General features: G+C 38.4%; 2 protein-coding genes across 6 annotated transcripts in view; one reads left to right on the top strand and one right to left on the bottom strand.

Annotated features, from left to right (window-relative positions):
• Nucleotides 1-2,674: 2,674 nt before the first annotated feature.
• TYW3 (tRNA-yW synthesizing protein 3 homolog) lies at nt 2,675-19,264 on the bottom strand. 4 transcript variants are annotated; one of them, XM_040470665.1, is made up of 7 exons: nt 18,970-19,264; nt 16,373-16,453; nt 15,158-15,256; nt 14,858-14,929; nt 12,509-12,642; nt 6,198-6,288; nt 3,163-3,231 (listed from the first exon to the last, which is right to left on the bottom strand). In XM_040470665.1, the coding sequence occupies exons 1-6, from the start codon at nt 19,141-19,143 to the stop codon at nt 6,210-6,212; spliced, it is 639 nt and encodes a 212-aa protein (XP_040326599.1). In that variant the 5' UTR covers nt 19,144-19,264; the 3' UTR covers nt 3,163-3,231; nt 6,198-6,209. The 4 variants fall into 4 exon arrangements, with proteins under 4 accessions (XP_040326595.1, XP_040326596.1, XP_040326597.1 ...); XM_040470661.1 differs by lacking the exon at nt 6,198-6,288 and having other exon boundaries at nt 2,675-3,231; XM_040470662.1 differs by lacking the exons at nt 6,198-6,288; nt 14,858-14,929 and having other exon boundaries at nt 2,675-3,231.
• A 31-nt stretch (nt 19,265-19,295) lies between these two features.
• Nucleotides 19,296-25,947, top strand: part of CRYZ (crystallin zeta) — a 36,444-nt gene continuing 29,792 nt past the window's right edge. For both annotated transcript variants that reach the window (XM_040470659.1, XM_040470660.1), the window contains exons 1-2: nt 19,296-19,406; nt 24,761-24,877. In XM_040470659.1, coding sequence (XP_040326593.1) covers nt 24,767-24,877 — 111 coding nt within the window. In that variant the 5' untranslated portion in view covers nt 19,296-19,406; nt 24,761-24,766. The remainder of the gene's footprint in view (nt 19,407-24,760; nt 24,878-25,947) is intronic.

Genomic DNA, 25,947 nt, shown 5'->3' with positions numbered 1-25,947 from the left:
CTATCCCTTTAAAAAATAGATCCAAAGTAATCACAGTACCTGTTTTAGGTTAGGTTCTCGCAGAAGACACCATGCTAGTGCAAGTGATTTATTAGGCAGGCTCTCCCAGGAGAAACGGGTAAGGAAATGGAAAAAACATGATAGGATTCAGGTGAAGTCCCAGCCTCAGCCCGATGCTGCTGGGAGCTTATGCATGTCCAAGTTTATCCCATTTCTGGGCAACAGAGTTACCTTTGGAAGCTCTGCACTTGTCATTATTGGCTATGACACAGTGGGTGTATATGTGGCAGCAGGGTGGGAGGTGGATTGGAAACAGACTCCAGCCTTTTTCTTTATTTTAGAGTGGATAGGCTCCAGAAGCCTAAAGCAAGAGCAGCAAAGCATACAAGCTGGGAGATGGGGCACAACACTAAATAAAGGAAACTGTGGCTATTAGATTCCAAAGGTGTCAACAATCCCCCAACAATGTGACATTACCAATAATTAAAAAATATATATATTAGACTTTGATTCTGGAAGATGGAGTAGATATATTTTCTTCCTGCTAAGTGCAACTAAAAACTCTGGACATGTGTAGAAAACAAACATAAGAAGACTGAAAGGTGAAGAGGGGAAGGTGGACCAGCTAGGGATCTCGGGACCTAAAGAACAACACAGTGGTAAGTGCTCTGGGTTTTCTTGTTACCCCACATATCCCAGACTGGGAACTGGAAAAGCCAGAGCCCAGAAATGCCAATGGGCTCAGAAAAAAATAAATAAAATCCCAGTAAAAGCCTGCTCTCTCTAGCCAAAGAACCAGGAAACCTTGTAAGGAGAGAAAACTTATAAAGTAACAGCTATACGGGAGAAGCCCAGCAGTTAGCTGGGGCTTAGCAGACAGATGAGGGCAGGAGTTAGGAGTCATTGTCTGAGGTCAGAGCTGCTGGAATGTATGAGATGGCTGGGGTGAAGAGAGAAATGGAAGAAAGGCAAAGGCAGAAATAAGGAATGCCTACACATTATTGCCCTTTGGTTTACAATTAGAGAACAATTTGGTAGCTTAAAAAAAAGTACACATGCTTACTGTCCCTCCCTGGAGAGTCTCAGATCCTTTCTGTAGTTTTCCAAAGTTCTGAAGATGATTCTAAGGTGCAGTGAATATTGAAAACTGTTGATGGGTTTTAGAAAAAAAGAACTGAGAAGGATTCACCCTAATCAGGAAAACGATTAAGAAGAAAGTGTTCGGGATGCCCATGGATGCAAGAATGATTAACAGCAGCATTGGGGCACCTGGGTGGCTCGGTCGGTTGAGTGTCCAGCTTTGGCTCAGGTGATGATCTCATGGCTCGTGGGTTCGAGCCCCGCATCGGGCTCTGTGCTGAACTCTTGCTCAGAGCCTGGAGCCTGTTTCAGATTCTTTGTCTCCTTCATCTCTCTGCACCTCCCCTGCTAGTGCTTTGTCTCATTCCCTCAAAAATAAATAAATGTAGAAAAAAAAATTTTTTTTAAAGAATAATTAACAGCACCAAATGCTGCAGGATGGCAAGGAGATTGAGGACTCCAAGGAGCTTCTTTCTGGAACAATGAAAGAGAAGATTGTGTTGGAAGTCTTCCTAAATGTTGTAGGGATGCTAAAAGAAATTAGGAAAAGTAAATAATGGTATCTTATTATGAAGGTCAAAGAAAAAAATCTCTCAATAACTTTAAAGCTCCTTGGCCATTATCCATGATGCATTTACTTAGAGGATAATAGATGTTTATGAAGTCTACCTATTTTAAAAATACAAGAACAAAATCAGATCTCAGAAGGTAAGCATGTGAGATGCAAACCTAAACATATTTACATGAAAACTTAAATTATAAAAATACTAAGAAATGGCAAAATCACAATGTTTACTACGTTGTATAATTTTTTTTCTTGATATTCTGGTTAATTTTATCCTTAGTCCTATGACTAACTAGTAATTTCTCTTTAAATATAAAATTTACAATTTGATATTCTCTGAAAATATGGTATGAAGGATCTTAATTTTATAATGAAAATAAATGGAAAGTAAATGGTAACATATATGCAGAAGTCTATTAATAACTTTCTCATTTTTATTTAACATGATTCTGTCAGCACTCCTGTGGTGTAAATACAGCAGGTGTCAGAACTGCTATTATGCAGAAGAGGAAAGAGAAGGCCTTGGGAATTCAGTGATTTGCTCAAGGACCTCCTTGCAGCAGTCAAAACTCAAACCCAAGGTTTCCGATTCCTTGAAATTCTCCAAAATAGTATATAAAGATTCTACAAAGATTCCTATGTTTTAAGTTATCATTTCTGACCAGGTTTAGTGGAAAACTAGGTCCCACCTGTGTCACAGAGACCGTGTGTCAGTGGCAAGCTCTGGGTTGTGAGAAATAATGAGAAACAGGGTTCAGGTATTTTGTCCTGAACAAAAAGGCTATCAGTTCTTTTCTCCACAAGGTCAAAAGAAAGGGAAGAACTTGTTACTGGACTCCATGGCAACAAGAAGCAGACTTATCCCCCTTTAAAAGCTGGAGATTTCAAAGTTAAAAAGAAGTAAAATGTGGAGATGACTTTTACTCAAGTATTCCTAATGTTAAGGTTCTTCAACTGAAAGAGTATTATAGTTGTGTTTTGCAGAAGTAGAAATTGAAACTTAAAAAAAAAAGTCATTTAAAAAGTCAATTTTGCTTTGTTTTTTAAAAGATTTTATTTTTAAATAATCTCTATGCCCAACGTGGGGCTCAGACCCATGACCCCACAATGGAGAATCCTATGCTTCTCTGCCTGAGCCAACCAGGTGCCCCAGTCAATTTTATTTTTGCAAGGAAATCTCTATGTGACTAAAACAGATGGTATTTAATAAGCAAATATTATACACAGCTATTTTTAAAAGTTAGGGATTTCTCTAAAATACAGAGAAAGAATAAATCTTGCTTTTCTGAGTGGCTCATATGCTCAAGAAACTAAAATACTCTTATAAAGAGCAGCTTTGGAATATCTATTAGAAACATTACACTACCAAGACCCAATCTTAGTAATCTTCAGGGAAGATAGTAACACTGATTCCTGGATCATCATCATTTTCAAGTTCTTTATCATTTTCTTCAATACATTTGCCACATGCTTCTGGGTTTCTTTTTTTCTTATGACTATATGATGAATTATTTTTGTCTTTGATTTTCTCTTTGGGATGTGAGTTAGTTTCTTTTTCCAAAGCATGTTGTAGGCAGTTGTAAAACCTATAAAGAAATAAATACTATTGTTATATCTATGTTCTGAAATAGCATGAATGAAATACATCTAGAACTTATAAGTTATATAAATTTTATGTTTTGTATTAACCTTAAAATATAAAATGAGTTAGGGAAATAATATGCTTCTTGCTTTTTGGTATGATCATTTAATTAGGAAATGTGTTTTCAGTTTTTTAAGAACACTCCTAAAAATTGGTTGGAATCACCTCTTGACAACTGGTATTCTACCTCAAATTCTATTCCACGTGTAGGAGTCAAACAAAGAAGGTAAAAACAGAACAGATACTATTTTCCTTTATAAAAAATCACAAATGTAATAAAATCTCATTTTCGAAAATTTGTCAAATATATGAGGTTACAAATACAGATTACCTCTATATAACCACCTAGAAATAACTTGTCAATATTTTAATTCTTTCCAGTTTATTAATATATTCTGAATTAATGTACTTATGCATGCACCCATATATCTACTGTATTTTACAGAATTTTTATATATAAAATTTTACATTTTCTGTTATATATTTATTGAAAAATTTTTCTATATCATCAAATAAACTACAGAATAACACTTTTTAATGATAGTATAACATTATGTCATCTAGATTGGCCTTAATTAATTTTCAAACTTTCCCTAATACAAACAACAGTGTGACAAACATTTTCAAAAATAACGTGACCTGAGTTTCTAGCTGTTTATTTAAGGCAGACCCCTAGAACTGTAATTACCTGGTTAAAGGGTATAAACGGTAAAGCTCTTGATAAATACTACTTGTTTTCCAGAATGGGTGTTCAAAAAAATATGCTTCTTTTTTCTTTTTAAATGTTTTCTAATGTTTATTTTTGAGAGAGAGAGACAGAGTGCGAGCTGGGGAGGGGCAGAGAGAGAGAGGGAGACACAGAATCTGAAGCAGGCTCCAGGCTCCGAGCTGCCAGCACAGAGCCCGACACGAGGCTTGAACTCACAGGACTGCAAGATTATGACCTGAGCTGACATTGGACACTTAACCAACTGCCCCCCCCCCCCCCCCCCCCCCCCGCCAAATATGCTTCTAATAGCAATACTTGACAGACCACTTCACTCAAATATTGAATATTACCATTAAAAAACATACTTTACTTTGATAGGTGACAACAATGTCCCATTATTTTTTGTTTGTTTATTTTTCATCTGCCTATTAGCTATCTTAATTTTTTAAATATAAATTATTCTTTTCCTTTCCTCATTTTCCTACTTCCACATTAGTGTTAACTTTGTGGTACAACAAACTGTCAGCTCCCTGAAAATTTTTCTTCATGTCTTTTCTTCTTCCGTGTTAGCACCTAATACAATGCTCTGCCTCACACAGTAGCCTTCCGCATATGTGGAAAGGCAGAGAGGTGGCATGGTGTGTTGCATGTGCTTCAGATGTGTTCCACTGGGAAAGCTAAGCCAGGCTAATTCCAACTTTACTGAGTTTCGATTTCCTCATTTATAAAAGTGGGTTTTATCTCGTACCAAGCTAAGTTGTCAGGAGGTTACAGGTTATATATGTAAGTACCTAGCACAGTGCCTGGCACAAAGTAAATTCTCAATATGACTATTTTTACAGAATATAAACTCTATGAGATCAACGACCCCATCTATCTTGTTTTCTGTTAATATTCTTAAAATGTAGTGTGATGCTGACACACTTGGGAAAAATATGCCAAATAAGTGAACAAATAATAAATGCTGAACAAAAAGGTGAATAAGGATGTGTTATAGTAGGTCCCAAATTAGAGTAATCTGGAAGCTCAGAATTCCCTTGCCATTGTGGGGATCTCATCATGCTTTACATTCTATTATAACGGCAAACTGTGACAGGGAATTTTGAGACCTATACAATGGATGGCTATTTGGACCAATTTTCTTCTATCTTAAATTCAACGAACAGGTTAAGTTCTACTTGCAAAGGCTCTAAACTGCCCTAAAAAACCCAAGATGTATTCACCTGTTTCCAAACATTCCACATAATTCTAATACATACCTAACATGAATGCTACATATCCTGTCCGTATTTCAAGTACTATGTACTTACCACTGTATACCTTGATACCCAACACCATGATTGGCAAGTAATAGGTACTCAATAGATATTTCTTCAATTAATAAATCAGTCTCAAAGACGGAGGTATAGTACAAGGAAAAACAGTATAGTAGGAGGTACAGCAAAAGGCTTTGAAAAATAGTAACTGATGTATAATTTTTTAGACCCTGTCCTGTTCCATGGTAACAGTCTTTTAATTTAATGTACCCCTTATATCCTTACTTAACTGAAATCTGGTCCCCCCACAAAGACACCATCTGCTCTGCATTCCTCTCAAGTGGAGATGTTTATTCTTTCCATATCCTACCTAACACAGAGTTGAGGTGAGGTCAGAATTCAGCTGGCTCACCAACACTTCACCAGACGAAACTCCTTCATCTGCCCCTCACGCCAATCTACCGGTATTTTGTTCAGTCCCTTACATTCATGAAAACTTCTATACTTGGCATGATCTTTCTCTCCAGGTCTTACCATCATCTTGGGTAACTTCAATGACTTGTTTTCTTCTCATCTTCCACACTGTCTATTTAGAATAGCTTAATAAAATGACCCTGTAGAATGATTCATTTTATATAAAACATAAATCCAAAAATTCATACCACAAAATGGTGTGAATCACCCTTATTTGATCATAAGAGGCTATCCATGATGTGGAAGTTCATTTTCTACCATTTCCCACCCAACTCTGAACTTTAGACTCAGGTAACCAAGTGTTTTTTTTTTTTGTTTTTGTTTTTGTTTTTTGTGGATTATACTTCATTCCTAGAAAATTAAAGGTAAGATTAAATTGCTCTTTTATGATCACAGAGAATTAATAGCTTGTGTAAAATATCTTGTCAATTACATTAAAAAAAGGTAACTAAAGAGGAACAGGTGCCTTACTTTAATCTTCCATTAAAGAACCTCAGAATTCAAAGCCACATCCGTGGGGTACCAAAAAACAACTGGTGAAATGGAACAAAGGCCCTTTGTGCTGAAAGCCAAGAATAAATATTTCAAATGCTTTTTCCTTTTCCTTTTTTAAGACAATTTTTAAAAAGCTCTTTGGCAAACTCTCTCTCTCGATAAGTCAGAAATTTGTTTTGCAATTACATGCTCTGCCCTCGTATGATGCCCCTTTACACGGCATTCTACAGCCCGATTCTCAAAGTGCAATTTTCTCAGCTCTCACAGGCAACAAAAAGAGCTCAGGATATAAAAGGAAATGTATGCACAGGCAACAGTCTTCCCTACCCCCTAAGAAAATCAAATTGTCTTCAGTTTCTCTACTTCTGCTGTCAAGACTGTCATGCCACAGGGCAACTTGTACTTAGTTCTCTTCATGACAGAATTTTTCAGACCAGCCCTGGGAAAATGAATTCTTGTTTTTCAGGTCAGTTAGAGGACCACTTGCAATAAAGCGCTGATATTTCTCTGATTTCTTAAATAGGAACATAAAATTAATGAAAGCTGGACACAATTTCATACCTTTTAGGCTTCCATTATTCACAAATAACAAAGGTGGCTATTTTCATAAAAATGTATTTAGATTTTAACTGGATTAAACTCAAGCATTTTTATTTAAAAAACAGGCATGTGAACATTGCCTGTGCCAGGTGCTGGGAAGAGAAGTAAGAGGCCCAGTTGTGCCCTCAGGGAGCTCAGGGTTTAAGGGACTGCAGAACTGGTAAGACACATTCAGCATGCCATGAAAAAAGACAGGACAAAGTTGGGGCACACTGGCAGTACTCTGCTTTGAGTGAGATCATGGAACGCTCCTTGGAAAAAAAACCCAATGCCAGGGCTGAATAGTAAGAATGGACAGAAGTGGACTAGGTATGGGAAAGGAAAAAAAGGAGGGGAGGGAATATCCAGGGGGAACTATGCAAAAATAAAGTGTGTGTGTTCACTTTATATTATTTACTTCTTTTGACTGAAGTACCTAGGGAAACGTGCAAGTTATTTACTTGCTTTAATTCCATTTTAAAAATAAGACTAGCAACAGTAGGGAGTCTAAGACCTCTGTTATCCTTGCCTCTTCCTTCTCTCTACCCCCATTTCTAGTCTGTCTCCATGTTCAGTTTACACTCTGCACTATCGCTCCCATTCATCTTGCTATTTAGGGTCCTATTAACTTCTCACCAGGACTCTGTAGCAAGAGCCTACACCTGCTCGCCCTATCTGTAAGCCATCCTACACATCTTCCAGAATAATCATCTAAGGCTCTGAAGCCTTGTAAGTAGCACTGTTGATGGAAAAAGTCAGTTAATGAATTTAGCAAATATTTATTAACCACTATTCTCATGCCAGATATTCAGAAAATAAGAAACGGTCTTTGCCTTTGGGGAACACTTAATGTGTTAACTTTTAAGTTCTTTTATTGTCTGTTATTAATTCAATACACATGTATGGTTTTCCACTATGAGCTGGACACTATGTAAGGTTTTAGGATAAGAGTATTTAAAGTGTGCACGTGTGTGTGTGAGTGGGGGGGGGGGGGTTGGTGACAGGGAGAAGTCAGTCCTATTTCCAATGTGACCACATTGTAGTGGAAAAAAAGGACATACGTACAAGTAAATAATGGTAATTCAACACAGTTCACATTTCTGTTTTGCCCTGAGTGGTAATAATACTGATAAATGATAGTAAATAAATACTGGTAAATAATATTGGTAAATAATAACTGGTAAATGGTAAATAATGCTGGTAAACGAATGTGAACGAAGGCAGTGGCTGTGGGGTTGAGACTAGGATAAGAAAGATAATAAAGAAAGGCTGATAGAGTGAGTATTCTAGTTAGATATGTTCAAAAGCTTATTGTATATATAGGCTCGGGACTTGGGAGAAATTTGGAAGACCTACCATTTATATGGGGAAGTAGCTGAAGCAATGGGCCAAGGGCAGTGTGTTAGAGAATAGTAATACTTAACCACCAGGTAGATTAATAAGGAAATCCAGAAGGAAGCTGAGAAGGAGCACCACAAACAGGAAGGAAAGGAGCAAAGTGATATAAGAGAATTTCTTGCCAATAGGTATATGAAGACATGCTCAATGTCACTAACATCAGGGTAATGCAAATCAAAACCACACAGACATCACCTCACACCTATCAGGATGGACATTATTAAACACACACACACACACACACACACACACACACACACACAGACAAGTGTTGGCAAGGAAAGGAACCCTTGTGCATTGCTGGTGGGAATATAAGACAGTGCAGCTCCGGTGGAAAACGGCACAGCAATTCTTCAAAAAATTAAACCTGGAACTACCATATGATCCCACAATTCTACTTCTGGGTCTATACCCAAAAGAACTGAAAGTCGGGACTTGGATATTTGTACAAATATGTTGATAGCAGCATTATTTGCAATAGCTTAAAGGCAGAAAAATCCCAAACATCCACTGATGAATGAATGGATATATAAAATGTGGTATATAAATATATTGGAATATTACTTAGCCTTAAAAAGAAATGAAATTGTGATACCTGCTACAACATGGATACACTCTGAAGACAGTATACTAAGTGAAATAAGCCAGACATAAAAAGACAGATATTGGGGCGCCTGGGTGGCGCAGTCGGTTAAGCGTCCGACTTCAGCCAGGTCACGATCTCGCGGTCCGTGAGTTCGAGCCCCGCGTCAGGCTCTGGGCTGATGGCTCAGAGCCTGGAGCCTGTTTCTGATTCTGTGTCTCCCTCTCTCTCTGCCCCTCCCCCGTTCATGCTCTGTCTCTCTCTGTCCCAAAAAAATAAATAAACGTTAAAAAAAAAAAAAAAAAGACAGATATTGTATGATTCCACTTATGTGAGGTACCTAGAAGAGTCAAATTCATAGTAATAGAAAATAGAATAGTGGTTACTAGGGGCTGGGATTCTAGGGAATGGGGATTTATTGCTTAATGGGTACAGAGTTTCCGTTTAGGATGATGAAAAGGTTCTGAAGATGGATAGTGTTGATGGTAGTGGCTGAGTAACAATGTGAATGTACTTAATGCCATCGAAATGTACAGTTTAAATGGTCAATTTTATGTACATATATTTTACCATAAAAAAGAAAAGTTAAAAAAAAAAAAACAACCAACCATCGGATATAGATTCATTTACTTTTTCTCTCCAATTTGCTTATCAACAGTATTATATGCCAATGTACTCAGCCCTTTTACTCTATATTTAGCATTTTCTTACTACACAGTTGGTGAAGAGAAGAACACGACTAACTTCATTGTACTCATAGCCAAATGTGGTTTCATCTGACCCAAGTCAGTCTTGATCTCTTATTAATAGATCCAAAGATAGCCTTCCTCTTGTAATTAGTAGTAAATAGATCTCCAAACTTGGTATTTTTTGCCTAGAAACCATTATGTATGAATGTATCTTACTCTTTCCACTAAGAAGTGGGCTAGGGAACTGTTTTACACAAACAAGACCTTTTTTATATTAAGAACATTTTACCTGTTAACTTTAATTTTCGCATTTCTAGATCATTTCTTATTGCTGAAATGTTACTCATTAGAATTTGACTTATAAAAATTCTACTATAGTCATTTGAATTGTGAAACTTTGGTCCTACGACAAACCAATTTTAGTACTCTATCTGATTGCATGACTTATCACCTCCAGTGTTTATTATTTTTTCACTTTTCAACATCAGAAGGGTGACTTTTCTCTGCCTTTGGTTGGATGTACAGCTGTTCCCACAGGAACTCTCTAATTTGTTCCCCCTTTCTGAATTCACATGTAATCTTCTAATCAGTATCTTGAGACACTTTTTACCCTTCTGTAATTTTTCACTGATTTCATATGATGAGCATGGCTCTCTTGATAGCAGCATGCACACTATAATCTCAAAACATATTTCCGAGTCAATGGATTTAAAGTATAATTTGATTTTATAGTTGGTGAACGTGGCTCAATTAACTTCACCAGGTGTATAGTTAGTTGCTCTTGGGCTATATTTATAATCTTGTTGAAATTCAAGTAAGGAAACAGAGAAACTGATTTGTTACTTCCTATGTTTTAGCAAAGAGTCTCACTGGAATACGATCTAAGAAAAGTAGTAAACTTTTGGAATGGTACCAATGAGTACCTGCATGTAGTTCAAACTCTGTAGTCTGCTCAAGTGGCTGGGTGCTCTTCAGTACTTACTTGAAATTATCACTTCATTTAGAATGTTTGCTCAAAGCCAGGTAACCCCTCTGCTTTTTTCAACCAGGGTTACACCAGAAAATTAAGCTCTAATGCCCTAAGACATCCACTGTACATAATGACTTAAGTTCTCTCCAACGTATCTAGGATGGAAGATGTATACCATTGTTGAGAGAAATGAGAAACAGTCACTTGAATAATTTTGTGAATTCTATGGTTCAAATGAGGAGCTCTGGTTGAGAAAGCCTGGATGGTGGTAGTGATGTGATTGTAGGTTTATTTTCTATATGTGTCCGTGAAGAAAGAAAAGCACTACTCTATCCTGAGAATCCATGACATGACATGGATAGGGCTGGTCATTTTACATATGCTATTTAATGCATACTAAAACTGTTTTTTAAGACAACTATTTCTCCCAAGTTAGACAAAAGAAAAATTAAGCCAAGCGAGTTGAGTTAATTGTGGTAGAACCTGGAATCAAACTCAGCTCTGCCTCTGGGTCCAAATTCTCTCTCTTTCCACCGTCCTACACTGCTACCATTGGCACCTGTAGCCTTAGCTTCTCCAAAGGGGGTGAGAAGGAAACTGTAGGTATTAAAGAATGTTACACAGGCAAGTTGAACAATAAGATTCCTTTGCATTTTAGTCAGGATTCTTTTAACTTTTTAAAAAATTTATTTATTTTGAGAGAGAGAGAGAGAGAGAGAGAGAGAGAGAGAGAGAGAATAAGGGGAGAGGGGAAGAGAGAATCCCAAGCAGGCTCTGAGGTGTCAGTGCAGAAACTGATGTGGGGCTGTAACACATGAACCATGACATCATGACTTGAGCAGAAGTCAGACACTTAATTGACTAAGCCACACAAGTGCCCCTGCAGTCAGGATTCTGAGGGTGATAACAGAGAATGGCTTAGCAGAGAGACACATTAGAAGCATGCTACTATGAGACCAGCTAACAAGGCTATATTGCAATGGTCTTGAATAAGGAAAGTGACAGTACAGATGGGGAGAGAAGAATGACTTAAGAATTACTTGGGCAAGGATTGACCGGTTGTGAGGTAACCAAGGAGAAGAGAAAAAGGAAATTCCAAACGACAAGAAGTTGACCATCACTCCTTGAATAACTCAGAAGTATACATCTTGCTGATGGTAGTTCAGTGGCATTACCTTCATATAAGAAAAGCAGCATCATAGTCACTGCTTTATGTCAAAAACTCAGTTTTTAGGAAAAAGTTGAGAAGAAAGTAATGTAAGAGTTTTACTTACCAGGAGGTAAAGTTTAAGAAGAAGAAAAGTATAATGATGTGAATTGATAGCCATAATCCTTCCCAGTGGAACAATTATGGCAATTCTAGATTTAATCCCTAAGAACCAGCCAAATATGTAAAATATTTATCAGACTAAAATTAACCAGATTGCTTTCCTCAAAAGGAGATTGTAGGTAATCTCCAGTAGAACACATCCAGGGGGCAGTGTGTACCTCTTCCCTGGCTGCCTTCAAGTTGATCAGTTATGGTCCTTGTCACTGTTGGGCTCTCTTACCTGAGTGATTATGCTTCTCACCTTTATGCATGTTGCTGGCAGTCATGTCCCACTGCCCTCCATGGAGCCTCCCCTTTATGCTCTATTTAGTATCCATTACAGTCTGGGCTACTCTCATCTATTACTTTGATCATTTTTTTTATTATCTGTGATAAGGCTACAAATAGAAAAGTAGCTGGGAGTATAAACTGAAGATGGTATGTATCAATGTTTTCAAAGATGACCTAGATATATAAGAGTAACATGGAATTGGGGCGCCTGGGTGGCGCAGTCGGTTAAGCGTCCGACTTCAGCCAGGTCACGATCTCGCGGTCCGTGGGTTCGAGCCCCGCGTCGGGCTCTGGGCTGATGGCTCAGAGCCTGGAGCCTGTTTCCGATTCTGTGTCTCCCTCTCTCTCTGCCCCTCCCCCGTTCATGCTCTGTCTCTCTCTGTCCCAAAAATAAATAAACGTTGAAAAAAAAATTTAAAAAAAAAAAAAAAAAAAAAAGAGTAACATGGAACTATACAATTAATATACCTTTCAATTCTCTTCTTGTTTTCCTCCATTTTTTGATTTGCTACCTTTAACAGGAAGTCGATATATTCCTCAGTCACCATCAGTTTTCCTTTATGGCTTAATGGAACTTCTAAGCCATGTGTGCTCCGGATAGCCTACAAGGACAAACAATTTAGATACAATGATTTATGTACTAGAGACACTGAAGATAACTAAAGAAAAGTCCCAGTCAGGGCAGTGTTTAAAGATAGTTGGGTTCCATTACAGGATTTAAGTTTATGCTTTAATATACTTTAGCTAAACACAATTGAATGAAAGGAGATTAAATAGATTTTCCCAACACATAAAGTTATTTCTGAAGAAAGTCATTCTACACATTGTTTTTCAGAAAAGCAGATAATATCCAAGAATCCAATCACTTTAACAGTTTCAGTCTCACTAAAGCTTAGTAAGACTTAATGCCCTATTTAAAGAAAAGAAATTAATGAAATCTCAACAGCAGCTTCAAGGGAAAATCAAAATGGATTGGATGCGGAAGAGCCTCTTAGTGCTGCTTGAGCAGACTGTGGTTATAAGAAAAAACCAAGCCTGTCCTATCTCACAAAGTGGCTGCTTTTTCCAGGCTTGAGGGTTGCCAATCTTAGCAAACCTGTTGATGAAATAGTCAGCGTGTGCCAAGTAAATCCAAACAATGGAAATAGGTTAAGAACAGCAGCAAAAACTATTGTGAGAAATAAAAATTCTCTCAATAGACTTTTACAAAAGAGCATCTACGATGTTTCATGTGCTATGACAGGAGAGACACATGCACGTATGTGTGCAATATGCCCATGCGTGTACATATACCCATACTCACGATGCTAAGGAAATATAGAAGAGGAGCAACTAATTGAGTCTGAGGCCTCGGCTTCCTGGGAAAGGTAGCATTTGAGTTGGGATTTTGAAGGATAAATGCAATTTCACCACACATAAAAATGGAGGCAAGGGGTATTCCAGCAAGAGAACGACTTATCTATAGTCATGGAGACATGAAAGAGCATGATACATTTGGGAAACAACAGATAGTTTTCTATCTGGCTGGAACAGAAATATGCTAGCAGAAGATGAGCATAAAGAAGATCGATGGAAAACAGTTTGGGTAAAGCCTTGAATAACAGGGGAAATATATAGAGACCCTGACTTTTTAAAAAGGGGGATTCTGATAGTAATGGCTCAGGGTGACTGACGGAGAAGATGGATAGCAGGAAGACCAGTCAGGAGACTGAGGTGTGGGACCATGAGGACTTATGTAGGGGCAGTAACAAGGGGCTTGAACAGGTGGGGTCGGGTGTAAGAAATTAGACATGGATGTGATAGGACTTGTAATTAATTGAATATGGAAGACAAAGGAAAGGAAAGTGAAAGAACAACTCTGTTCTTGCTTGGGCTACCAGATGCAGTGTAGGGGAAGGAGACAGGGTGGGACACAAACCAGTACTGTGGACTCTGACTTTCTATTTAGTCATGCTTTTTTTTATAGATGTTTCTTTTGTATGCCATCTCTATTTGGAGAATGGGTAATTTGTTAAAATAGAAAAATAGGAACGTCTAGGGAGCTAGAATGGAGGAAAACCTGAAATAGTTCAAAAGCAAAGAATGCATGCCATTACAAATAGTAAATGCTACAGGAAACAGGGCAAAATCGCTAGGAGTTGGCTTGGCCAGGAAAAGGACTCAGAGAGGCTGGGGGCATAGAAAGGTCTTTAAAGATCATCTAGTCCAGGGTTGGTAAACTTTTTCTATAAAAGAATAGATAGTATATATTTCTGACTTTGTGGCCATAAAATATCTGTCATTACTACTCAGTTTTACCACTGTAACACAAAAGCAACTTGAGACAAAAACTTATCAAGTGGGAGTAATGGGATCTGACCTCCTGTGGACTGGACTTGGTCCCAGGGCAGTAGTTTGCTGGACCCATAATATGGCTAAGAAAATTCAGATCCTAAGGGATTAAGGAGCTTGCCTAAGCTAATACAGAACAGCTGTGGTGCCACCAATACCCATGTAGACCCTCTTTATAGACCCTCTGCCTATGAGTCTTTCCACTATATCATAGTACTTATTAAATTGAGCCTTGACTATGGTGAGGAGGGCACAGAGAATCTGGTTGAAAATAAATAGAGGAAGATAGTATAGGATCTCAGATGCAAATCTAAGAACTCTGGACTCTGCTCTGTAGCAAAGAGTAAGGTGCTGAAGCTTTCTGGGCAAGGGCATGGCAAGAAGATTTGAGTAAGGAGTGACTAAAGGCTAGAATCTAATGAGGTTATTCTATAATCTGAGTCACTTTGTGCCCAAAGAATTGCTTTTTGCCAAAAGTTATCTTACCAACATAGTCTTTCCTCTCTTTCCCACAGTTATGCCAGAGTTCCTGAAACCAGAATCTATTGCCACTGAATGCTGTAAGAAAAGAAATTATTTAAATTCTGATAATCTGGCGAATCAGATAAACTCTGATTATTTAGCTCTACATGAACTGAAGAAACATATATAACCCCAAATCTATAATTAAATTTAAAAACTAGTTAATTAAACTAACATTGCATTTTTTTTTTTTTGGTAGATTTAAATTTTAAAATTAAATCTACCCACATACCTATTAATTCAAGTATAATCATAAAAATTTACCAGAATCTGTGCATCCTGTAACTGTCGACACTGCACATGAAGAATAAGTGGTTCAAATTTCAAAATGGCATCACCATTTGCTTTCTTCAGAGCTACAATCTAAATAAATGAAAAATGTTAGCAATAGGACACAAAAATATGATTCTGTTCTCTGGTGACCCTTTATCATATGCAACTTCAGTTTTTCACAGAAACATTCAGACTCATCCAGCAACCTTTTTCTGCAATAACTTTTTACTCTGCTTTTTTGGTCCTCCATCTCCAAAAACTGATTAAGGGAGACACAGAATCTGAAGCAGGTTCTAGGCTCTGAGCTGTCAGCACAGAGCATGACATGGGGCTCAAATGCATGAACTGCGCGATCATGACCTGAGCTGAAGTCAGATGCTCAATCAACAGAGCCATTCAGGCACTCCAGTAATGTATAATTTATTTATATCAGTATGCTGGTAATATACAGATAGTGTTAATCCCTTTCACTCAGCTCTTTTCTCCTATAATTTGTTCCATGTTACAAAGTCATCAAATGGTAGAACTGATATTCCTGTATTTAAAAAAAATTTTTTTTTCAACGTTTATTTATTTTTGGGACAGAGAGAGACAGAGCATGAACGGGGGAGGGGCAGAGAGAGAGTGATATTCCTGTATTTTTGATCTATGTGTCCAATATCCATAAACTCTCTATGTCCAAGAGGAATGCATACATAATTATATACATGTATATGAGTAATGCATACATATATGTATATGTATATATATGTATATACAAGTAATGCATATGTATGTATATGTGTATATATACGTGTGTGTGTGTGTGTGTATATACACACACACATGCATACATACTTTTATCTCTACAAATCAAAAAGCCACTGTAATGAATTCTCTTGGGGCTCTCTCATCTTCAGTCATTATGACTGTGTACATAAATCTACCTCTAGTGTTCTATGTTCTTTATTTGATGTGACTGTGAATTAAAAGTTTATTTCTAGGGGCGCCTGGATAGCTCGGGTGGTTGAGCATCAGACCCTTCGGCTCAGGTCATGATCCCAGGGCCGTGGGCTCAAGCCCCAGGTCAGACTCAACGCTAAGTGTGGAGCCTGCCTGCGATTCTCTCTCTCTCCCTCTGCCCTTCTCCCCTGCTTGTGTGTTCTCTCTGTAAATAAATAAATAAATTTTAAAAGTTTATGTATAAATTTATATATAAAAACTTACCACATCATCTTTTACACAAGGTTTGTGTGTGACCAGTAGCCAGCAACAGTTTTGCTTTTGAACCTCAAAACCATTTATATTCTAAAATAAAAAAATAATAAACATAATTCTATCATATTTATAAAAATAACAAATACAATGCATAGCATAATTCTAAGCTTTCTTAGGTGAATAATGCCAAGTGGTAATTTTAAGTATTACTGAGAACAATTCAATAGGCTTTGGGTAAAGTTAACCCAAAACAAAAAATGAAACCAAATTAGCTGAGATAGAAAGAAAATAAATTGTTTATCATAAAAACTTAATATTTTATGAAATATGGTCATGATTTTGTCAGGAGAAAAGGGATTATTCTAAGAGGTTGTACACTAGCAGCCCTGAGCTGTACTCTAGTCTAGCTGTTTTATTTGACTTGTACAATATTAAAAAAACAAATAACAAAAAAACAACTTGAACTCCTTTTGTTAAGAAAGCACTGTACCAATCCCACACAGGGCTTACTACTTTTTACTGACACCTCAGCTGTTCATACCCTTATGTCTCTAGCCTCTAGAGGCATTATATTTGTAATATGTGGATTAGACTTTATATGTAGTCCCAAAGGGCAGAGCTAGGACTGCAAGGTCAAAGTTTAAAGAAGGCAAATACCTAAACATCAGATTTTTTTGTTTGTTTATTAACTGGGGAATGTTTGTTTTTAAACTTCATTAGATTCTTTGGGTATAAACAGATCCTACCCTCTTGGAAAGAGAATGCAGTAAACCACAAGTACTTGTAAATCACTATACTTCTACAAAGTAACTATTTTTACAATGGGTACACAGGAGACTTGGCTATCTGGCTTTGAAAAGCGGAAAAGCTCTGCTTGTCCTGAATAACTGGTTTGCTTTCATTGAGTGACATGTATCTGATCTTATGCTGGCTGCTGTTAATCTTAAGAGTTAAATGTGTGGCCCACCTCTAGAAAATTTATAGAATATGGGGGCATGTTTGGTAACTAATGCCATTTCTAGTTTCATCTTATCTATACTCCCTTCACCTCCATTTCCCCACTTTTTATTTTTCTTCCTCTACTGCTTTTCTGTAATTCAATGCAATTCCTTCCTGAAATAAGGCTAAGTGAAAATAAATAATCTACATAGAATGAAAAGAGGTTCTGAAAAAGTCCTAAGGCAGTTCAGGAGAAGCAGTCATTACTTACAAGTGGGTGTGTATGCTTGTGTTCAGATGGGAGAGGGGAGTTTTTGGAGTCACATCTCAAACACACAGAGATGGGGGAAAACATTTCAGGAAAAACAAACATGAAAAAGGCAAAGGCTGGTAAATCTGAGAAAGGACAGTTCAGTTTTAGTAAATAGATAAACATGAAGAGAAGTAGCAGAAAATAAGGGAGCAGCAGAAGGGTTGAAAGGTATACTAGGATAGAGGTTCGGATTTTCTGATGGTGAAAAATGTGTAATAAAAGATTTTAGCATAGATGAGTGACATACACAGAGTTGTCTTTAGGAAAGTAAATCTGTTAACAGTACGTAACGTAGTTTGGGGTCTAAGGTAGTAGATCAGTGACCTGTTAGAAAAACACTGCAGAAATTTAGGTAAAACAGTGTAGTAGAAATGGTGGAAGAGAGTAAGCCCAGCTAGAGTGCCACTGTTCAGGAGGCAATGGAGGCGATATAAAAATATACAGGCCCTCCTAACCTGGGAGATCAGCAAATTATCAGTGAATGAGGATCTAAAGAATGAGCTTATGAATGTGCTGTCTTTCGTGCTCTGAATTTAGTCCTAACGCTAAAATTAACAGGGAGCTAACTTTTACGGTGCACTTAACACGGGACAGACATGATGCTAACTAAACATTTCAAATTATCCTATTTCTTTTACACAGAATCCCTATGAAGCAAATACTCTATTATTCTCAGTTCATGGAACAGGGAGGGAGGGGCTGAGTTTAGGTAATCTTCCTAAAGTCACATAGCCAATAAGTCCCATGACTGGTTTTAAATCTAAGCAGTTATCACTCCAAAGCCTGTGGGCTTGACCACTATCTCAGACTACACCATACCAAATATTCTATTGTACTCGGCTTAACGTAAAAATTCCCAGAGCTGTAATAAGGGATTTGGCCACCAGGAGGCAGTAAACTCCTTAACCAGGAGACGTTCTATAAAGTAGTTAACAATGATTTGATAGGGCGATTGAAGAGAAAAGGAGCCTCGCCCAGCTGGAAAAATCTTTAAATTCCCCCTAATATTCAGAATCAAATTCTCTAACCTTTGCAACTCAAGATCATTCCCAGGCCACCAGTTTCCTCATCCCTTGGGGCCTTGTTAGAAATGCATAATATCAGCCCAACCCAAGAATTACTGAATCAGAATCTGTATTCTAAAAAGCTCCCAATGATTAATAGACACATTAACGTGTTAGAAGCACTGGTTTAATTCAACCTGTAAGTTTCATAAAGAAGCCGAGACTACCCATCAGAAGGACAAACACAGGCTGGACTGGAGTGTTCGGACTGGGGTGTTGTTCAGGTGGGCACAGGACTCTGGTGTTGCACACCACAGAGTGGGCACTGAAAGGACAAAAAACGGCCTCACCCCATCTAGGAGGATGATGCGCCCAGCGCAGGAACTCGTGGTGAAGTACTGTTCTCGCCCATTCAGGAGCTGCACAAGTTCTACCACATCCTCATCCACACTGCCCTTTCGGCTGAGGTCTGCTTTGCTCAGACCCTGTGCCTTCCATCTCTTGAACTCTGCGTTACGATCCATGTGAGGAAGGATTTAGAGTCTATACTTTGACGTTAGGTCTCGCCTTTCCCTGGGGGAAGCCATATTGTAGCGGGTGGTGGCCGTAAAGGCCCAAACTTCCTCTTCGTTCCGAGTTCGGGAGCTGGTTGCGCCCTCGTCTGGGGGCGGGGAGAGGCGGGCGGACCAGGAGGAGCCAGCAAATGTAGAAGACGCCCAGGTCCGTCCCCTTTTTTGTGGAATCTCAGTGAGCCCTCGCAGAATTTGCTTCCCCTCTCTAGAACCGGGTAAGTGGTTTTAAAAAGTCCCGTTAGTTGTCCAGGCAGCGGATCTCCCCGCCGCTTGTCCAAAAAGGGGCCGAGTTGATTGAGGTGGCGCTCCTACCCCGCGTTCTGTCCTCCTGAAGAATTTGCAAAAGGAGCTCGTGGCCGAGGACGTTTTCCTCTACGGGCTGCTTGTTCCTCAGGCGTAAATCGCGCGGGTACTTTAACTTGATGGCCGCGACCTCCCGGCCCTGGTCTCCAGTGAGATCCGCGTTTGCGCTGCACCCAGCAGGGCGCCTTTGGCTCTGCCCCCGCCGCCGGGCCTGGATGTGGGCATTCCCGCGGCCGCGCGCATCGGCTGCGTGGCCCCTGTGCTCAGCCCGGCGGGCAACGGCTTGTCCTTCGTGGTTCCTGCGTCTGCGGAGCTCCAGCCCGGCCCTATGTCGGCTCTGCCATCAGAGCTGCTGTTTTACTGTTGGAGAGAAATGCGTAGTGTTGTGGCCTCCCGTGCCCCGTGGCCCCCACCTGAAATCATTTTCAAAGGCAAAAAACTTAAAGAACACTGCGTAAACACATCGTTTGATGTTCACTTAGTTCCGAGACGAGACTTAACCTCAGTGACCAGGGAATGTGTTAATATTTGAACTGTTGAAAGGCTAAAGTTTGGACTGCCAGCGGGAAAGGTTGTGCAATTCTCACTGAAGCCAGCCGCACGCACCGTGTCTGGTCAGCAGCGACAAATCCCACTGAACTCTTCTTGAACCCAGAGAGCTGCCTGCCCAGTTCCATCCAATCTTTTCTTCCCAGAACGTGGAGGGGTTTGGAATTATCCATTCAACTCCTTCTCCACACCCTGCCGCCCCCCTCTTATCAGAAGTGGGCACTGAGATCCAGGCCAGGGGAGTAACCTACAGCCTTCGAGAGACTTTTCTTAGGGTACTTCTATTTTTTTTTAGTATTTCTGGCTTAAGGCTAATTAAAAAAAAAAAAAGGCTTACATAAGTCTTTCTTGATCAACAGCACATTTAGTAATGATTCTCTTGCCAAGTTCTTATTTTTTATGTCTTGCCAGCAATTCTTAATTTCACTTAATGCTCTTCTCTCATACTGTGCCTTTGCTCTGACTTTGTGACTTGATCTCCTCATTCCATGTTAACATATATTTCTAACATTTACCCTATCCCTTTAGTTTTTATTGAAACCAAACAATTGAAACAGAGCATAGAAAAGATTTGAGGAAGAATTTTAAATTCTGATTTGCGAAGTATACTTGGCAACTTTTTATAGGTAAAAAGTACAACCAAAAATTAAACCAGGATCCTCTGGTTTAAATTTTATATTTAAATACACTAGCAGGGTAGCAGGTCTGCTGACATGCAAGTGATTTAACCTGAATAGTAGAGCTTATTGCATGCTGGGCGTGCTCTGAAGCACTCACCTGTGTGCTCTTGCAGTTTAATCTTCACAGGGATCCTCTGCTAGGGGATACTGGCCCCATTTTACAGATAAGAAAATTATTAGTTTTCCTAATTGAGTCATGTTCTGTGTATCAACAGTAGATCTCCCGAACTTCTAGGCATTTGGAAAATTTCAAACTCTGAGCAGATGCCTTAATCATAAAATATGTAATCCTACCTTCAGGTTAGTTAAATTTCATATTTCTAGCTCAGCCTGTCTCAGCTATCATCATTATAAAGTATATTTTTAAGAAATTAAGGCTCCTCTATGCCAACATTTCAAAGGATGAGATGAAAATGATTATACAGTAAAGAGAAGAAAAATCACTTTACAACACTTAAGATAGAGGACTTGGGTTCTCACTCTGCTTTTGTGTGACCTCTTAACCTCTTGGAATGTTTTCTCATCCACAAAATGGATGGTGATTTTATTTCCATTTCTGCATACAATTAAATGGTTGCTTTTTTTTTTTTTTTAACCTATGGTGAAAATAATTATCCCAATGAACATGAAAGGCATACTTTGTAGAAGAACTCAGGTATTACAGGGGTTTAAGAATTGTAATTGTTATTAGTGTGTTGTATTATTTTATTCTTTTTATTATTCCTTTTGACTTATCACCTTACGTATTATGAAGCAGATGATGACCCTGTGGGTAGTTGAGGGGGTTTTCAAAGGCAATTTGTGCAGATTGGAGCCTAATCAATCATAGTGGCAAAGGCTCAGTGGGAAATAAGATGGACAGAAGCAAAGTGGAAGACAGCACTGTCAAGGTTATGCCCTGTCTCCTTACAAACTGGATAGGATAAGATGGCAGTACTGGACAAGGCAACAGCGTCTTCTAAATCCATTATTAAGGATGAGTATCCTCCTTCCTTTGTTCTTTTCTCCCAACTTGGTAGATGTCAAATGTAGCGGGGGAAATGTATGTGCTAGATAATTTTGACAGATCCTATTTCAGGGTAATTTTGCTTTTATTACTGCTGCAGTTCTTTGAGGATAATAATGATAATAATTTTCTGTTGGTGAAAAGGTAGATGCGAGAGTTTGAAAGAAGGAAATAGGTAGGAATTAGGTAAAAAGTGGAAAAGGAGCTACAGATCTTACATAGTGTATGTAGCTGTGGGAAGGAATGAGAGCACAGAGTGAGCAGGAGCTAGGAGGGGGGCTGGGACATTTTCTCTTTGCCCTTTTTATTCTCTGAGGTTAGCACAGTGCCTCGCTTACAGTTAATGTTCACAAAATACGTGTTGAATGAATAACAACGTTTGATGTTAATGTGTCAAGAATTCTCTAGACTGAATTCTTTGAGGCCAAGGTCTTGTTTTTATAATCTGAGTCTTACAAATATTTACAATCAAAAGTGATTATGGAATTATAGAATCAGGAGTATTTTAATCAGTAAGAAATTGGAAAGGAGAAAATAGATAGGAAAGGAATAATGATATCTATTATATGTAAGAGTAAACATTTTTGCCAGATTCAGTGCCTGATGCTTGCTGTGTCCCTAGCACAGTGACCCTGAGTGGTTAGCCAGTTTTCAGATGAAGAAGCTCAAAAAAGTTGACTGCCTTGCCCAAGGCCATATGGCTAGTAAATGATAAGAGATGAAATTCATACTGAAAGCTGTCAGATTCCAAAGCCCATACTCTTACTATAACACTGTGCTGAAGACAAAAAGAAAAAAAAAAAGTTGTGTTCTTATTTCCAGAATGGAAAACTCTGATCAGAGCAACCTTCGTTTGTTGCTGTTGTTTCTGTTTCCTGGTCTTTACATTTTCACTTTCTTGTCTAACAAATGCCCAGCCTGAGTGAAGACCCAAATAGAAATATAGTAGTGAGACTGCTGGTAGTTACGGAGTGAACTGCCTTTTCCTAGTCCTCACTCCACACAGGTGTCACCCTCAGGACTGCCTCACTGCTCTACAGTGACCTTAGGCTTGTGTTGTCTGTCTGCTTCCACCTCCTTGTGTTTGAGGTCTTCCCTTCAGGATGTGTCATTGCTAAACAGCCTTCTAGCAATGGAATATTTACTTACTCCTCTGTGCTAGGTACTATATTGCATCACTTCAAGGGTTTTAAAATGATACAACTTTTGATTAATCAAATCAAGAACTTTCCATTAATAACACTATCCGAATGCTCTTGATTACCTCCTGTACATGCAGTGACATTTTATCATTAGCGTGTACTCTAAGTAGCCCTGTGTTGAGCTTCAATATGGTAAAAGTCTGAATTCTTTCAAGTCCTAGTTTCTGCAACTGTTTTTTTTTGTTTGTTTTTAATTTTTTTAATGTTTATTTATTTTTGAGAGCGAGACAGAGTGTGAGCGGTTAAGGGGCAGAGAGAGGGAGATACAGAATCCAAAGCAGACTCTAGGCTCTGAGCTGTCTTTACAGAGCCTGATGCGGGGCTTGAACTCAACAAACCGCGAGATCATAACCTGAGCCTAAGTCGGACGCTCAACGGACTGAGCCACCCAGGTGCTCCTCTGCAACTGTTTTTGATCTTTCAGCTCTTCATGGTTGATGAATATAATTATTCCAAAAGTTAGCAACAATGTTCTAGGTGGTGGCAGAATCTAACTAAATACTTGATGTGGTTAATTTCAAGAAATTGTGATAACACACAAGCAGAGTTATGGAGATACAGTCAAAAGCCTTTCATTACATCTCTTTAGGTATGGAAATTTTCCATAATTGCCTATTTTTATTTATTTTTTATTTTTTTTAACATTTATTTATTTTTGAGAGACAGAGAAAGACAGAGCATGAGCACGGGAGGGGCAGAGAGAGAGACACACACAGAATTCGAAGCAGTCTCCAGGCTGTGAGCTGTCAGCACAGAGCCTGATGCAGGGCTTGAACTCACAAACCGCGAGATCATGACCTGAGCCAAAGTCAGACACTTAACTGATTGAGCCACCCAGGTGCCCCATTACCTATTTTTATATTCAAGTGTCCTTTACCTTTTTTTAGAGTTTATTTTAGCTCTGAGTTTTCATTTCAATAATAACAGTGGTAGACAAAAATAACAACAGTGGTAGGACAGAAAGGTTAACTGCAAATGACCCTTATAATTTATAAAATATTACATACAAAGAAGTATTTTTAGTTTTTAATGTTTTCCTCTTTTGTGAGAGTAAATGAACTTCACAACGCCAAGTGTTTCACCATTGATAAATCTCAAAAACTTAATGTTGAGAGGAAAAAGCAAGTTGCAGAATTAAGTATAGTGTGATCCAATCTAAATAAAGTTTGAGAACATGCAACACAATAGCACATATTTTTGACTAATGAATATATGTGTAGTAGTGGTATGATATCATACTTAGGAATGGGGGGCACCGAGTTTATGGTAATAATCACCTCTTAAAAGGGTAGGCTATAAATGGGTTTGGGGATGGGTTCAGAGGCTTCAGTTATGTCTATAATGTTTGGGCTTTTAAAATATTAAGATTTGGTAAAGCAGAGTGGGAAGTAAATTTGTTTATTATAAATACTCTTCATATTTTTCTGTATGTTTGAAATATTTCGTAATCTAACGGAAGGTCTATTTTTCTAATGTTAATAAAACTTAACATCAGCTCCTAAAATATCTAAGATGTTGCAGCACAAGCTTACACAAAAAGAAACCTGAGATATTATATCATTCTATGTCTAGCCAGATGTTTTTATTTGCATGTTTGATTCCCCTGTTGAAGGCACTGAATCCCTACAGGAAGTAGTATGAAGTATTTTGCTTTGTAGCTGAAGGATTTGTAAGATGAAAGGTTCTTAAACATGAAATTAGATCTGTGTAAGCTCAAGATTTAAATTGTTGTTTGAAAAGTTGTTTGATCTACCCCCTCCAGGGGAAAAAAACATAATGGTAGCTTAGATGCATATGACAATACATAATTTTTTTTTCTTGGTATCTAGGTCACCATGGCAACTGGACTGAAATTGATGAAAGCAATTAGAGTTTTTGAATTTGGTGGACCAGAAGTGCTGAAACTCCAGTCGGATGTGGCAGTACCAACTCCAAAAGACCACCAGGTAGATATAATGACATAAAAACAGGCAATAATTACACTGAGTGTGAGTCTCCAGCACATCAGGTTAATGTCCAAAAGAAGCAGACTCACAATAATTTGTAAAAGACATTGAATTAGGACAGAGTTTATACTGATGATATATATGAGGTCTGACAAAGAGAACGTAATTGTAACAGTTAGTGAGGTAGATCTATGAAAAGGAAAAATATCCTGTTACAAGAAAATTGTTGAAGTTGGGAATCATCTATGCAGTGCAGTAATTGATTTTTTCTGGATAAAATCATAAGTATTGTTGAACAAGTTATTCTATTACAAACTTCCATGATTTCTTTTTTGTGCACAGTAGGAAAATAATTTTCTTCTGCATACATGCTTTTTTCCATATATGATTTAAGGGAATTTAAATGAAAAGTTTAATCATTTCCTGTGACTTTAACGATATACTTTCTCATTAAAAATTATGTATTTTTATTACTGCACCTTCCGTAACTCTTACGTCTCATTTCCTTAACGAAACTTGAACCTTATGAGTTTTTACAGTTTGGCCATAACCTAGCTTTAGAGTTTCATTTCTTATTGCTCCTTCTCAGTAGACTGTGCTATAACAAGCAGCATTGTCTGGTTTCCCCAGAGGATTGTCTGGTCTCCCCAGGAGGCCCTTTCATTCCTTCTGTCTTTGCACATACTATTCCTTTTACCTGAATTGTCCTTTTTCTCCCATTCTGAAAGAATGTCTACTCTTCTTTTAAGGCCTAGCTCAAATACTGCTTTCCTTGGAAGGCCTTCTCTTACTCTTGCACCAGAAGTAATCGTTAGGTATTAATTAAGGTAAAATTAGCTTCTGTGGTAGATGTAACCTCAAAATCTCAATGGTTCAACAATAGAAAATTGTTTCTCATTCACTGCATTGCAGAATTCTAAAACGTTTGCGGGTGACTCTTGAAGAATGATTTAGGGACCCAGGCTTCCTCCATCACTGTGGCTCTGTCACCCTCAATGCCTGTCTTCTGAGGTCCCTTCTAATGAAGGGGTGAAGGCACAGTGAGGATTGCCCAGAAGGTCTTTATGGGC

The sequence above is a fragment of the Herpailurus yagouaroundi genome, unplaced genomic scaffold (genome assembly GCF_014898765.1).
Source record: "Herpailurus yagouaroundi ecotype Mexico unplaced genomic scaffold, PumYag 77, whole genome shotgun sequence".
Taxonomy (NCBI): Eukaryota; Metazoa; Chordata; class Mammalia; order Carnivora; family Felidae; genus Herpailurus; species Herpailurus yagouaroundi.
Note: the sequence above shows the minus strand (reverse complement) of the source record. Positions and strands in the feature narration are given on the sequence as shown.